The sequence below is a fragment of the Brachyhypopomus gauderio genome, chromosome 19 (assembly GCF_052324685.1).
Source record: "Brachyhypopomus gauderio isolate BG-103 chromosome 19, BGAUD_0.2, whole genome shotgun sequence".
NCBI lineage: Eukaryota > Metazoa > Chordata > Actinopteri > Gymnotiformes > Hypopomidae > Brachyhypopomus > Brachyhypopomus gauderio.
Genome location: NC_135229.1, coordinates 839928 through 854777, shown reverse-complemented (window position 1 = coordinate 854777; position 14850 = coordinate 839928). Strand labels below are relative to the sequence as shown.

Below are 14850 nucleotides of genomic sequence, written 5' to 3'. Positions count from 1 at the left end.
TGCTGGGGGGTGGTGTGTGTGTATGTGTGTGTGTTTGACATTGTTAGGGGCCTGTCTAACAGTGTAACGCTGGGCGAGTTGCAGACCAAAGGGGCAGACACAAACACTGAGAAGAGCGAGATTTATTAAACGGCATTCCATAGAAGGGTCGTATAGGCAGGCATTGGTCAAATCAGTGAGGGAGTCCGAAACCTGAACGTAGCCAACATGAAAATACATACTAGAATACAAAGAACAACCAAGTACAAACCGAAATAGACCACAGAAGCATAAATCCACATGTAGCCTACATCCAACAGTATATTCTCCCCATACTCAAATATCGGCCCACGGGCCACATGCGGCCCGCGGGCTATCTATTGCTGGCCCGCAAGCTGTTTTGAAAAGTGTTTTTTTTTAGGAATCTTTATTTTCAATCGCGCTATCCGCTCTTATTTTGAAATCGCGCACCGCGATCTCAAGACACTGCCGGGGATTGCCTTTATGGCAACAACAAACACGTAGCAGACGCCCAAATGCGTTCGCCACTCCCCCCCGTCTACAGTTTACGTTCGCCACCCCCCATCCCCCCTCCCCGTAACCGGCCCCTTCAGTGATTGAAAAAATAAAATGTGGCCCGCCATCATTTCTATTTGAGTACCCCTGATATATTCACTATAAATAAATAATAATCAATAACAATAATTAAATAACAATAATCAATTATACATAATACGCTAGACAAAACACAAGCTATATGTAATCACATACTCAACAAGTTGTAACGTTCGGCGAGGGACGAAGGACAAGACACGAAATCCTCCTTTTCAACAGACGTCACGTTTATTTTACGGATATTGCGCAATAGCGCACATAGAACAAATAACACAACGTGTAAACTTTAGACAATGACAAGCACAGGACACTACGCGAGCGCACATTAAATAGACAGACCACATTAGCCCCACGTGATTACGAGACGAGTCACAGGTGAGACGAATTATCACAAGACATAACCATAACCATGTAGTTCCACAGACGCAGACGATGCACGTGGACAACGTAAACACACGCCCAAAAGGGAGGGGCCGGGGTCCTCAATGTGACACAAGTAACACCTGAAAATGCTAACAAGGGGGAAATGTTACAAATCACAAGGTGGGACTAAGAAACGCACATGGCTAACGAAACAAAACATACATGATTGACAGGTGGAGGAGGAGCTAATTGTGACAAACAGCACATCCTCCTGTCTATTTTCTGTCCTCCCTGTTTGCTGTATGCCTGATGTCATCACTGTTTCTGGGGCTGATGTCTCCCACTAAATGGTACTGGAGACTGGTACCAGTAAGTCCTCTGGTGGGTCTTCCCTGTCCCCCGAGCTGCCAGTCTTATGTCCTCCTGTGCTACATAAGACACCCAGATCTTTATCATCTGGATTTGGGCAGTTTTTTATTTGGCTTCTGATGATGTGTGAACAGGTGTGAATCTGAATCCTCCCAAAACCACATCCTGACCCCTCCTCATTTCTAGTGCTTTAAAATGGTGAATGGAACACGTAATTATGAAATGTTTTGGGAGGTGTTAGTAGTATAATAATTTTTTCCCATTAATTATTCATTAAATTGTGGTTGGATGTTCAAGTAATTCACAATAACTAACAAAATATATCTTAAACTAATAATTGTAATGCGTGTGTTGCGGTGCGAAGAGGCGGACACAAACGCTGAGGAGGAGGGGTTTATTAAGGGGAATTCCACAATCATGGTCATAATGGCAGGGGCGGGTCATATCGTAAGGGCAGTCCGAACATGAAAGGTAAACAGGCATGACTAACACATAAGGAGAACTCACAGGGTAACGGGATAAACACTAGAAAGAAATACACGAATGAATAAAGAACAATAGAGTAACCGAGTAAACAACATAGAATGAGTACATGAAACAAACTGAATAAAATAACCAACAAGCGACTAAACACATGGACAATAAATACACAGGACTAACAAGACACACGTGGAAACACTGACGACACGGGCGTGGCAGACGGAGGGAAACCATGACAACAAACGACAAGGCGGGATCAATGAGCAGGGAACAACACGGACACTAGGAGCAGGGAACCGGGGTGACAGCTAGAAGAGGGGGCGCAGCCCTACGTCACAATAATGTATAAAGAAATGTGTGATTCTTGTTAATGCTGGTGTAACGCAAGTGCAGGAATAACTAATTTATTTAAATAACCAAAAGGGAACACTGAACACGAGGAGTGAACTAGGCAAAGAGGAAATAAATACAAGTGCACTAGGACACACATAAAAATCAACTCAACAGGCTCAACATGGAAACATGTGCAATATAACTTAACAAATAACACTGATTACAACTCACGATAACCACAGCGAACACAACGAGTCATGGGAATAAATGAACAGGGTGCAGGAGTACGTTAGAGCATGAAACATCAAATAACAACAAGGATAATCGGGGAACTAACGAGGGAAAACCAAACATGACTATGAGACGAACTAAACCAATTGGAAACAACCAGCAAACCATACTAAACCATACTAAACCATACTAAACTATACTAAACTATACTAAACCATACTAAACTATACTAAACCATACTATACTACACTAAACCATACTAAACTATTAAACATACAATCAGGAGCTAGGACAGGAATTACATAGTACGAACACACACTAAAGCGATCAGAAACTATCAGAATACCTTAGTGAATCTTCTGGTTTCCGAATGCGTTACCAACCAACACGATTTTGGTTACTGTGTTTTTTTTTTTCTGTGATGTTTTGCATGAAAATCTGTCTCTTTCCCAGAGTGCATTAACAATTCCAATCTTAACTGCACAAAAGTGTGTGTGTGTGTGTGTGTGTGTGTGTGTGTGTGTGTGTATGTGTGTGTGTGTGTGTGTGTATGTGTGTGTGTGTGTGTGTGTGTATGTGTGTGTGTGTATGTGTGTGTGTGTATGTGTGTGTGTGTGTGTGTGTATGTGTGTGTGTGTATGTGTGTGTGTGTGTATGTGTGTGTGTGTATGTGTGTTTTTTTTGCTCCTTTCCCCAGTGTTACATAGTTCAAGATGTATTTTTGATAATTGCTGTATTCCCATAGTAACCGCGGTTTTGTGACTTGCACAGACATGGTACAGGAGGGAGGACTCTAAAGCGCAGCCTGCCCTCTGTCTCCCCCTGGTGGACAACCTGCTGAAGGACAACACAGACGGCTGCGCCTTGGCTGCTCTGCTGCATTTCTACTGTCCTAGTGCAGTGCCACTGGAAGGTAGATTAAACACCCTACACTGGATTAAACCAGTAACACCCTACACTGGATTAAACCAGTAACACCCTACACTGGATTAAACCAGTTACACCCTACACTGGATTAAACCAGTTACACCCTACACTGGATTAAACCAGTTACACCCTACACTGGATTAAACCAGTAACACCCTACACTGGATTAAACCAGTAACACCCTACGCTGGATTAAACCAGTAACACCCTACGCTGGATTAAACCAGTAACACCCTACGCTGGATTAAACCAGTAACACCCTACACTGGATTAAACCAGTAACACCCTACACTGGATTAAACCAGTAACACCCTACGCTGGATTAAACCAGTAACACCCTACAGTGGGTCTAACCCTCATACCACATGTAACAGCAGTGATGGTCCTGAAAACTGTGGTGTCCAGTTGAACAGATCTTCCTGCTCTTATTATTATTATTATTATTATTATTATTATAAAGGGCTTGATCATTTGTTTATAAAGGGCTTAAACTACAGTGGCTACTGATAGGAGGCGTGGCTACTGTTAGGAGCCGTGGCTCTTTAATCACTGAGTTTACAGGATGTGCTTTTCTGGTCAAATACGTACTTTGGATCTATTTAAAAACACAGGGTGATTTTCCTGAGTTTACCATGGACACTGTTGATTGGTGAAACCTGTCATGACAAATAATTGATTTTCCTGAACTGGTTACATTATATGCAAATTATACTCACAGCAGTGTGAATGGTCTTTAAGGTGGAGTAGTGTGAGGGTCCCCTCTTTAAGGTGGAGTAGTGTGAGGGTCTCCTCTTTAAGGTGGAGTAGTGTGAGGGTCTCCTCTTTAAGGTGGAGCAGTGTGAGGGTCTCCTCTTTAAGGTGGAGTAGTGTGAGGGTCTCCTCTTTAAGGTGGGGCAGTGTGAGGGTCCCCTCTTTAAGGTGGAGTAGTGTGATGGTCCCCTCTTTAAGGTGGAGTAGTGTGAGGGTCCCCTCTTTAAGGTGGAGTAGTGTGATGGTCCCCTCTTTAAGGTGGAGTAGTGTGAGGGTCCCCTCTTTAAGGTGGAGTAGTAAGAGGTTCCCCTCTTTAAGGTGGAGTAGTGTGAGGGTCTCCTCTTTAAGGTGGAGTAGTGTGACGGTTCCCTCTTTAAGGTGGAGTAGTGTGAGGGTCCCCTCTTTAAGGTGGAGTAGTGTGAGGGTCCCCTCTTTAAGGTGGAGCAGTGTGAGGGTCCCCTCTTTAAGCTGGATTAGTGTGAGTGGTCTGACTATTCCTTAAATTGATTTGATGCACAATAACATTTATGACATTTGTACTATTATTCTGATATGATTCTAATATTCTGTTATGTAATCCCATTAGAGCAGAAACTGTATCTTGAGTGTAATAAACACACACACACACACACACACACACACACACACACACACACACACACACACACACACACACACACACACATAATAATAATAATAATAACCCCTATAATCCTCAACAGAGCCACACAACTTCACCCTGTTTTTCAGACACTAATCATCTCATAACATTAACACAGATATATACAGGCATGGGTAAACACACACACACACACACACACACACACACACAGGTTCAGTTGTGTGTGTGAGTTGAGGACCAGAGACTCTGTTATCTCGTTGAGCTTGACTGCATGATAGTAGAGACAAGAGGGGCTGAACTGGGTCTCTGAGCGCATGGGAGGAGGTGTGTGAGCAGAGATAAACCAGTGAGTGAGGAAGACCCAGTTAAACCAGTCTGAGTGAAGACCCAGTTAAACCAGTCTGAGTGAAGACTCAGTTAAACCAGTCTGAGTGAAGACCCAGTTAAACCAGTCTGAGTAAAGACCCAGTTAAACCAGTCTGAGTGAAGACCCAGTTAAACCAGTCTGAGTGAAGACCCAGTTAAACCAGTCTGAGTAAAGACCCAGTTAAACCAGTCTGAGTAAAGACCCAGTTAAACCAGTCTGAGTGAAGACCCAGTTAAATCAGTCTGAGTAAAGAAGACCCAGTTAAACCAGTCTGAGTAAAGAAGACCCAGTTAAACCAGTCTGAGTGAAGACCCAGTTAAACCAGTCTGAGTGAAGACCCAGTTAAACCAGTCTGAGTAAAGACCCAGTTAAACCAGTCTGAGTGAAGACCCAGTTAAACCAGTCTGAGTAAAGAAGACCCGGTTAAACCTGTCTGAGTAAAGACCCAGTTAAACCAGTCTGAGTGAAGAAGACCCAGTTAAACCAGTCTGAGTGAAGACCCAGTTAAACCAGTCTGAGTGAAGACTCGGTTAAACCAGTCTGAGTGAAGTCCCAGTTAAACCAGTCTGAGTGAACACTGGGAGAAGAGAGGAGTGATATTCAGAGTGATATTCAAACATAAACACTTCCTCCCTCTGACCAGCATTCCTCGCATGACATCATACGTTCATTCCTCCTCCTCCAAGTCTTTTGTGGCTTCATTGGCCGGCTGGGCATTCTGCTCCCGCCCCATATGCAGATATCCGCGTGAAGGAGACGATGTCATTGGCCGACAGCTTGTATAACCTCCGTCTGATTCAGGACTTCTGCAGGGAGAATCTGAACAACTGCTGCCACTTCACACTGGAGGACATGGTGTATGTACCCAACACCATCAAGGTAGGATACACACACACACACACACACACACACACTCACACACACACACACACACACACACACACACACACACACACACACACACACACACACACACACACACACACTCACTCACTCACTTAAACACACACACACACACACACACACACACACACATACACACACGCACACACACACACACACACACACACACACACTCTCACTTAAACACACACACTTAAACACACACACACACACACACACCTGCTCTACATGGCTGTGATAGCTTGTGCCTGTTGCTTCCATTCTGGTTCTGAAGTGCTTTTTCTGCTGAATTAATTCAAAAATCCTTTACAATTTATTGACGTTAACCAGAAGCACCTAATAATCTACATTGATGGTGTGTAGCTGCAGCCTGTTAAAACTTTAATATGTTTTAGAAAGTAGGACAGAGTGTTTATTGAAGGCAGTTTGGGCAGTGCTGCTGTAAATGTCCCTGTGTGTGTGTAGCTGTCAGGAAACAAACACACACTTGTCAAGCTGTGGGTGTTCGACAACAGAGACTGTAGTGAGAGGGAGAGAAGACACAAGTGTGTTGTTCAGATCTGTGTGGAAGAGCTGAATCATTGGGGAATGTGTGTGTGTGTGTGTGTGTGTGTGTGTGTGTGTGTGTGTGTGTGTGTGTGTGTGTGTGTGTGTGTGTGTGTGTGTGTGTGTGTGTGTGTGTGTGTGTGTGTGTGTGAGTGCGTTTATGTTGTCTTGAAATCAGCTGATCTGAAAGGAGCTCATGGAGTGTCTTAGACAGAGAGAGAGAGGGAAGGAGGGAGAGAGGGAGACATAGAGGGAGAGAGAGAGGGAGGAGTGAGAGTTTTGTCCAGTGGTTTTTGGAGCAGGTCTACTGTGGGTGTGGTCTTGTGTTTTCTTCCCCTGTATGTAGAGTAATGGTAGAACCCATTATAATAGTACCACTCATAATAACCACCAGGAGAGTAGGAGGACAAGAGGGAGTGAGAGAAAAATGAGAGGGAGAGAGAGAGAGAGTGTGATAGAGAGAGTGAGAGAGAGACACAGACAGAGAGAGAGGGAGGGAGAGAGCGAGAGTGTGAAAGAGAGAGTAAGAGAGAGACACAGAGAGGGAGAGAGAGTAATAGAGAAAGAGAGAGGGAGAGAGAGAGAGTGTGATAGAGAGAGTGAGAGAGAGACACAGACAGAGAGAGAGGGAGGGAGAGAGAGCGAGAGTGTGAAAGAGAGAGTAAGAGAGAGACACAGACAGAGAGAGAGGGAGAGAGAGAGAGGAAGGGAGAGAGAGGGAGAGAGAGTAATAGAGAAAGAGAGAGGGAGAGAGAGTGATAGAGAGAGAGAATACCTTAATACACTTTAATAATCTCATCAACATTAGTACATGAATACATGAACAGATGAATACATTACTGTAGAACCATTGAAGCCACCGTTGCCCATTCACATATTTGAATGTGTGTGTGTGTGTGTGTGTGTGTGTGTGTGTGTGTGTGTGTGTGTGTGTGTTTTAGAGTAACTACCTTGTGTTTATGGCAGAGCTGTTCTGGTGGTTTGAAGTGGTCAAACCATCTTTTGTTCAGCCTCGAACGCTTGAAACCAAAGGTAAGAACGGAGCTGTAATGTCCATAATATTAATATTATATTAATATACTAACCCAGGTCCCTAATCCAGGTCCCTAACCCATATCCCTAATCCAGGTCCCTAACCCATATCCCTAATCCAGGTCCCTAACCCATATCCCTAATCCAGGTCCCTAACCCATATCCCTAATCCAGGTCCCTAATCCAGAACCCTAACCCAGAACCCGTCCACACTTTGTTCCATCCCAGTGCTCATCAACCTGTATTCAGCATCCTATAGTCTCTGAAATGCAGGATCAGAGCAGAAACATGGACTAGATCACAGCAGGAATGTGATGCCAGGAGCTGTAGTGTGTGTGTGAGTGTAGTAGTGTGTGTGTGTGTGTGTGTGAGTGTAGTAGTGTGAGTGTAGTAGTGTGAGTGTAGTAGTGTGTGTGTGTGTGTGTAGTAGTGTGTGTGTGAGTATAGTAGTGTGTGTGAGTGTAGTAGTGTGTGTGTGATCTAACACTGGGCTCCTCTTCTCTCAGTTCCTCCTCCGGTCAGATCAACAGAAATGGCTCCCATAAGCAACCCCAGCCTGGCCAGACCCAGCAGCACTGAGGATGACCACAGGTGACTCTTCATCGCTGCGCTGTAGAGCTTTAATTTATATTTAATGTTTTTACATGGAATAATGCAATTAATACAATCATCAGAATTATTGTAAATGATACTTGTTTGTTTTTATTTACATATTTACTTCTTTTTGCCAGGACACCAGAGGTCAACAGCTCAGGTAAGAGCAGCAGATAGCACTGGCTGCACAGACTAGACACAGACCTGCACAGACTAGACACAGACCTGCACAGACTAGACATAGACCTGCACAGACTAGACACAGACCTGCACAGACTAGACACAGACCAGCACAGACTAGACATAGACCTGCACAGACTAGACACAGACCTGCACAGACTAGACACAGACCTGCACATGCTAGACACAGACCTGCACAGACTAGACACAGACCTGCACAGACTAGACATAGACCTGCACAGACTAGACATAGACCTGCACAGGTTAGACACAGACCTGCACAGGTTAGACACAGACCTGCACAGACTAGTGGCTTCCCAAGGCAGCTGAGGTCAGGGAACGGAGCAGTGAAAGCAGTGAAACACTCAACTGTGCAATGTCAGGATCCCCCCGGTCTAGAGCTGGCCATCACTGCCATTTATGCAACCGATTTACAGAAGTCCTTGTTGTGTAGCTAATGTTGGTGACCTGTATGGGTGGAGTGTGTAGTGTTAAGCCACATGTTGAATGTGTTTGTGTAGCTGTGATAAAGCGATCGAGCTCCCTGCTGTACGTAGATGGTGGTGTGGGGACATGGCCAAAGGAGAGACGGTGAGTGGACACACACACACACACACACACACACACACACACACACACACACACACACACACACAGACACACACACACACACACACACACACACACACACACACACACACTCACACACACATCAACCCCTCCCACCACACACACACACACACACACACACACACATCAACCCCTCCCACCACACACACACACACACACACACACACACACACACACACACACACATCAACCCCTCCCACCACACACACACACACACACACACACACACACACACACACACACACACACACACACACATCAACCCCTCCCACCACACACACACACACACACACACACACACACACACACACACACACACACACACACACACACACACACACACTCCTCTCCATATAACCCCTCCCCCCATGTAATTTTACTGCAACTTTACTTTACTGCAATGCAAGTTTCATTTTGATGGGTCAGTCATAGCCTGGTGGTACGGAACTGGTCTTGTGACCGGAGGGTCGTGGGTTCGATTCCCAGACCTGGGGCCATGACTGAGGTGCCCCTGAGCAAGGCCCTTAACCCTCAATTGCTCACTTGTATAAAAATTAGATAAAAATGTAAGTTGCTCTGGATAAGGGCGTCTGCCAAATGCCATAAAAATGTAAATGTATAAATGATTTGTACCTTTTTCATCTGAATTGTGAGAATGTGAGAGTAACGATGCGTCCTCGTCTCCCGGTCCTGATCTCCCGGTCCTGATCTCCTGGTCCTCCTTCTACAGAAGCGCCACTCATGGGATCTCATTTGAGATTCCATTGGATGACCCCGTGACCCCCAGTGCAACAGATCGCAATTTGAGTCGGTCTGCGAGTTCGGATGGCCTCGGGTTCAAAGTTCACCATGCGGCACGGGGCATTCGCAAGAACCTCTCCTTCCAGCCGGTTAACGGGAGCGCACACACATCTCTACGGGAGGAAGAGGATGATGAAGAGACTCAGTGCCATCGTGTGATCAGGCTTCACGTCAGAAATGACACGAGGTATTTACACAACAGGAAAGTATCTGACTTGTTTTCAGGTCCAATATTCTCATTCAGACAAGTGCATTGACAGAATTAGTCTCAACATACTCTGTGTACAACATATTCCTGGCGTAACGATACTTCTCTGCTTGTGTAGGTGTTCTAACGGGGTGCTTCCTAAACCCACTATGGAGGAAGCTCTGAAGATCATCCATGATTCAGAGCGGACCCATGGTAGCCTGCGGCCCCCCGGAGAGGAAAACGCCTTCTTCCTACACAGCCCTGACCCGCAGGACCGCGGTGTCATGGACCCTAGCCCTGACCCCAATGACCCTGAGAACAATCCGCCCAAAGCCCGCGGTGATGATGGAGAGTTAAACTCTGCATCCACAGACATGGACACGGGAATTCACGTCCGAACGGAGGACATTCAGGACGGGCAGGACGAAGACTCCTCCCTGAAGGACTACTCCGACATGGACCCCGATTACGAGGCCCGGTCCTGTCCACTACCCGATACGGGCGGCGGTTTCAGCCCCATTCCGAGCCTGCTGGGTGCGCGCTCGCTGGCAACCAGCTCCGCCTCCTCCATAGGCTCCGCCTCTGCCGTGCGCATGACCAGCTTCGCCGAGCAGAAGTTCCGCAAGCTTGGCCACGGCGATGGGCGGAGCGACGGTGACACGCCCGAGAGTGAGGCGTGCACCCCGCCCCCCACCGACACCACCGCCAGATCCAACACGCCCAACGAGCGAAGCCCGGGGCGCGTGACGACGCCCCGCGACCCGTCCAGCCTGCTGGTGTCAGAGATGGTGCAGCTGAAGATGAAGTTGGAGGAGAAACGCAGGGCCATCGAGGCGCAGAAGAAGAAGGTGGAGGCCGTGTTCACGCAGCACAGACAGAGGATGGGCCGCACGGCCTTCCTCAACATCGTCCGCCGCAGGGGAGCCTCCTCGCCACTAGGGGGCGACGGAGACGGCGTGGCCGGCACTCTGGACGTCAGCGCGAAGCGGAACGACGCGCCGTCCAAAACCGAGGAGAGCGGCTCGAGGCCGGAGAGGTGCAAGCCGGACGGGGCGGCGCTGAAACCGACCCCGGAGGAGGGCGGGGCCAGCGAGGGGGCGGACCTTTCCGAGTACACGCGCTCGATCGAGCGGCTGAACGCCTCGCTGAGCTTCCTGCAGACGGAGATGCAGCGTCTGGCCCAGCAGCAGGAGTGCATCATGCGTCTGCGCGAGCAGCAGAACTGGGTGATCTCACCTCCGCATGCGCAGACGCAGCCGTCGCCCCAGAGACTGCTGCGAGAACTGCGCAGCAGTAGCGTCGTGGGCCGCAGCTCCGTGGGGTCCCTGTCCCCCAACCTGTCCTCCACGGGCTCGCCCCGGGCCACCCAGCGCTCGCCCGCCCCCATAAAGAGGAAGTCGGCCTCGTTCCACGCACGGACCCCCCGCACGCCGCGCCCCAGCGAGCTGAAGGTCACCCCGTTTAGTCGAATGCTCAACACCCCGCAGTCGGTGGACAGTCTGCCCCGTCTCCGGCGATTCTCCCCCAGCCAAACACAAACCACGTCGTTCGCATATCTGGGACACGACGAGGGACCTGCAAACGAGGACCGGACGAGTAAAGGGAGGACGCGTCCAGAACTGAAAGACAAGCAACACGACAAAGACCCGGTCGGAGACAAGAGCGCTGACGGTGCAGAATCCAGTCAGGAGGAGATGAAACAGGAGGAGGAGAAGAAAGATGGTGAGAAGACAGAGGTGAGGCGAGCTGAAGAAGCCAGAACTGTTAAAACAGGGGCAGCCTGGTCCCGTGTGAAGGAGGCCCCCACACCTGTGACGGAAGCCCCGGGGGAGGGTCAGGCCCAGAGCAGGAAGGACCTGATCGAGGTGCCGCTATCCGTGCTGAAGCTTCCAGACGATGGTGGTCAGGAGAGCAGGAAGGAGACGGAGAGCGGGGAGAACCCCCTGGACCCAGACCAGAAGATGTGCTGTGGGTTCTTCTACAGGGTGAGTCTGTCGCAGGAATATATCCTTTCACCTGAAGAACTCATGCATGAAATGCAGATACAAGCTTATACGGTTTGCACAAACTTAAGTGCCAGGATTCATTACAGTCACACACTGTGCTGCACATGGTCGATTCATCTCCATTTACATGTAGGACATTTGGCTCACACTCTGATCCAGAGAGACTCACAGTGGTCAGAAATCTAGAGCCCCAGAGTTTTAGCATCTTGCTGTTTGCACTCAGGTTATGTGTGTAGGATGTTATAGTTTATAAGTTGTACGTGTGTGTTTTCCCCCTATTTTGTGTGAGTGTTTGTGTGTGTGTACCTCTGTGCGATGACTTGCTTTATCTGTGCCTCTGTGTTCAGGATGATCAGAAAGGTGAGGACGACATCGCCCAGAAGAAGGCGGCACTGCTGGAGAAGCGGCTGCGCAGAGAGAGGGAGACGCAGATGAAGAAGAGGCAGCAGGAACAAGACATGGAGCAGAAGAAGGAAGTAGCCAGGTTAGCTTTAGCTCCGTGCTAACTGATCCACAACAGGAGGTTAGCTTTAGCTCCGTGCTAACTGATCCAGAACAGGAGGTTAGCTTTAGCTCCGTGCTAACTGATCCACAACAGGAGGTTAGCTTTAGCTCCGTGCTAACTGATCCACAACAGGAGGTTAGCTTTAGCTCCGTGCTAACTGATCCAGAACAGGAGGTTAGCTTTAGCTCCGTGCTAACTGATCCACAACAGGAGGTTAGCTTTAGCTCTGTGCTAACTGATCCAGAAACAGAAGCTGTGTGCATGAATGGGGGCAGTCATGGCCTGGTGGTAGGGAACAGGTCTTTTGACCGGAGGGTTGTGGGTTTGATTCCCAAACCTGAGGCCATGACTGAGGTGCCCTTGAGCAAGGCACCTAACCCCAACTGCTCCCCGGGCGCCGGGCTAGGGCTGCCCACCGCTCTGGGCACGTGTGATCCACAGCCCCCTAGTAATCACTAGTGTGTGTGTGTGTGTGTGTGTGTGTGTGTGTTCTAACTGCACAGATGGGTTAAAAGCGGAGGACAAATTTCGATTGGGGTGAAAAATCACAATTGACAAAATATGGCACATTTACATTTTACATTTACATTCAAGACTCACAGAAAAGGAGGTTAGCTTTAGCTCCGTGGTAACTGATGCAGAAAAGGAGGCTAGCTTAGGCACTGTGCTAACTGACATGTTAAACATTTTACATTTTACATGTTAAATGTGAGTCAGTGGTTCCTTAATAGTGTCTGTGGTTAACTTGCAATCCACAAACAATACAATCTCACTATGTTCATTCAAAGTCATCGTCTTAGTGCTACAATCAAGTCTTAATATTAAGCCCTAGTCTTAATCCCAGCTGCTAAGTCCTAGTCCTGAGCACAATATTAAGGATGTTGGCCTTAGTTCTCCATCCCTTTATGAACTGCTGTGTCGCCCTCTGCTGGACAGAATGAAAGCGGAGGAGGACCGTCAGAAGAAAGAGGAGGAGAAGGCCAGGAGAGACTTCATCAAAAACGAGTATCTCAGGCGGAAACAGCTGAAGCTGATGGAGGATATGGACAGTGTTATTAGGCCCCGCCCACCAAGCATCAAACAGAAGAAGCCCCGCCCCAAGTCTATGCACAGAGACATCATGGAGTCCCCCAGACCCCCCCCACCGACAAACACAGGTATATCTACTCTGTTTAAAAACAACACAGGACTCAGAGGACAGAGACACGGAGCTTACACACCACTGACAAACACTGGAGTCACAAATCCACAGGAAAACATACAGAACATTACAGAAAAATTGACAACTTGCCAAATACAATCATGGTGACCTTCATACTTCGTACACAAAAATATCTTTGTTTAACCTGAAGGTCTTGTGGATATATCAGACCAAATGTAACTGGGACTGCCTGGTCCCAATTCAGCCACAGTAACCTGGTTTTGTATTTCTTATTTTAATTTGACCACCTTTCTGTTCTGTTTTGTTCATGCACACGGCTTCTGTTTGTTTCCAGGGTCACGACCTCGAGGGTTCTCTGTCTCCAGCCTATCACTCGCCTCGCTTAACCTGGTTGACAATGAGAGCAGCCAATCAGACAAGAGGACTTCCAGGTGAGCATGTTTCTCCTTCCTGGGCAGCTGTTCATCTCACCTGAGAAACAATGTGGAGAAACTGGGTAATGCAGCTGATAGATTATCCTCTGATAGATTATCCTCTGTTAGATTATCCTCTGATAGATTATCCTCTGTTAGATTATCCTCTGATGGATTATCCTCTGTTAGATTACCCTCTGATAGATTATTCTCTGATAGATTATCCTCTGATAGATTATCCTCTGATGGATTATCCTCTGATGGATTATCCTCTGAAGACTATTCTCTGATAGATTATACTCTGATAGATTATTTTCTGACACACTCTGAACTAGCACTGCCATTTTTATGTGTATAACTTTAGACACTCAGTGTGGCAGCGATTGCATGCAAGACTCATTTTAATCTACAAACTAAACTCAACTCCAAAGTAATCTACAAACTATACTCCTGTGTGTTAAACTTTGTTTGCTTCCTTTCTGATCCGTCCTCTTCCTGTGTGATGTCCCCCTTCCTGTCTGGCCTTTAACCCCTCTGTGATTTCCCCTCGTCCCCTCCCCTATCTCCGCCTCTCTGATGCCCCTCCTCCATCACTTCCTGTCTGACGTGTCTGCTCCTCGCCGCCGTGCTGTGTCAGACGCAGTAAACTCTCCCCGGGCACTCTGTGTTTCTTTTTGAGCTCCTCTAAAGCCAGAAAGGCCAGGTCAGTTCATCAGATCAGACTGTCTTATCACTGGGCTCCAACCTCCTTGTTCAACTGTCTGATAGATCAGACTCCTCCACATGAGATAAGACTTCAGTCCCTGAGTTTTTTAATTTGCCATATGATTAGCATCAGATTAGCATATAGTA

The 14850-nt window shown here is 47.5% G+C and overlaps 1 protein-coding gene across 1 annotated transcript in view; it reads left to right on the top strand.

Annotated features, from left to right (window-relative positions):
• camsap2b (calmodulin regulated spectrin-associated protein family, member 2b) overlaps positions 1–14850 on the top strand; it is a 57391-nt gene that overhangs the window by 39113 nt on the left and 3428 nt on the right. Inside the window, 12 exon segments of the mRNA XM_076980886.1 lie at positions 3142–3283; positions 5776–5915; positions 7427–7517; positions 8024–8108; positions 8249–8271; positions 8813–8882; positions 9652–9909; positions 10049–11897; positions 12266–12402; positions 13360–13580; positions 13920–14016; positions 14636–14701. Coding sequence (XP_076837001.1) covers positions 3142–3283; positions 5776–5915; positions 7427–7517; positions 8024–8108; positions 8249–8271; positions 8813–8882; positions 9652–9909; positions 10049–11897; positions 12266–12402; positions 13360–13580; positions 13920–14016; positions 14636–14701 — 3179 coding nt within the window.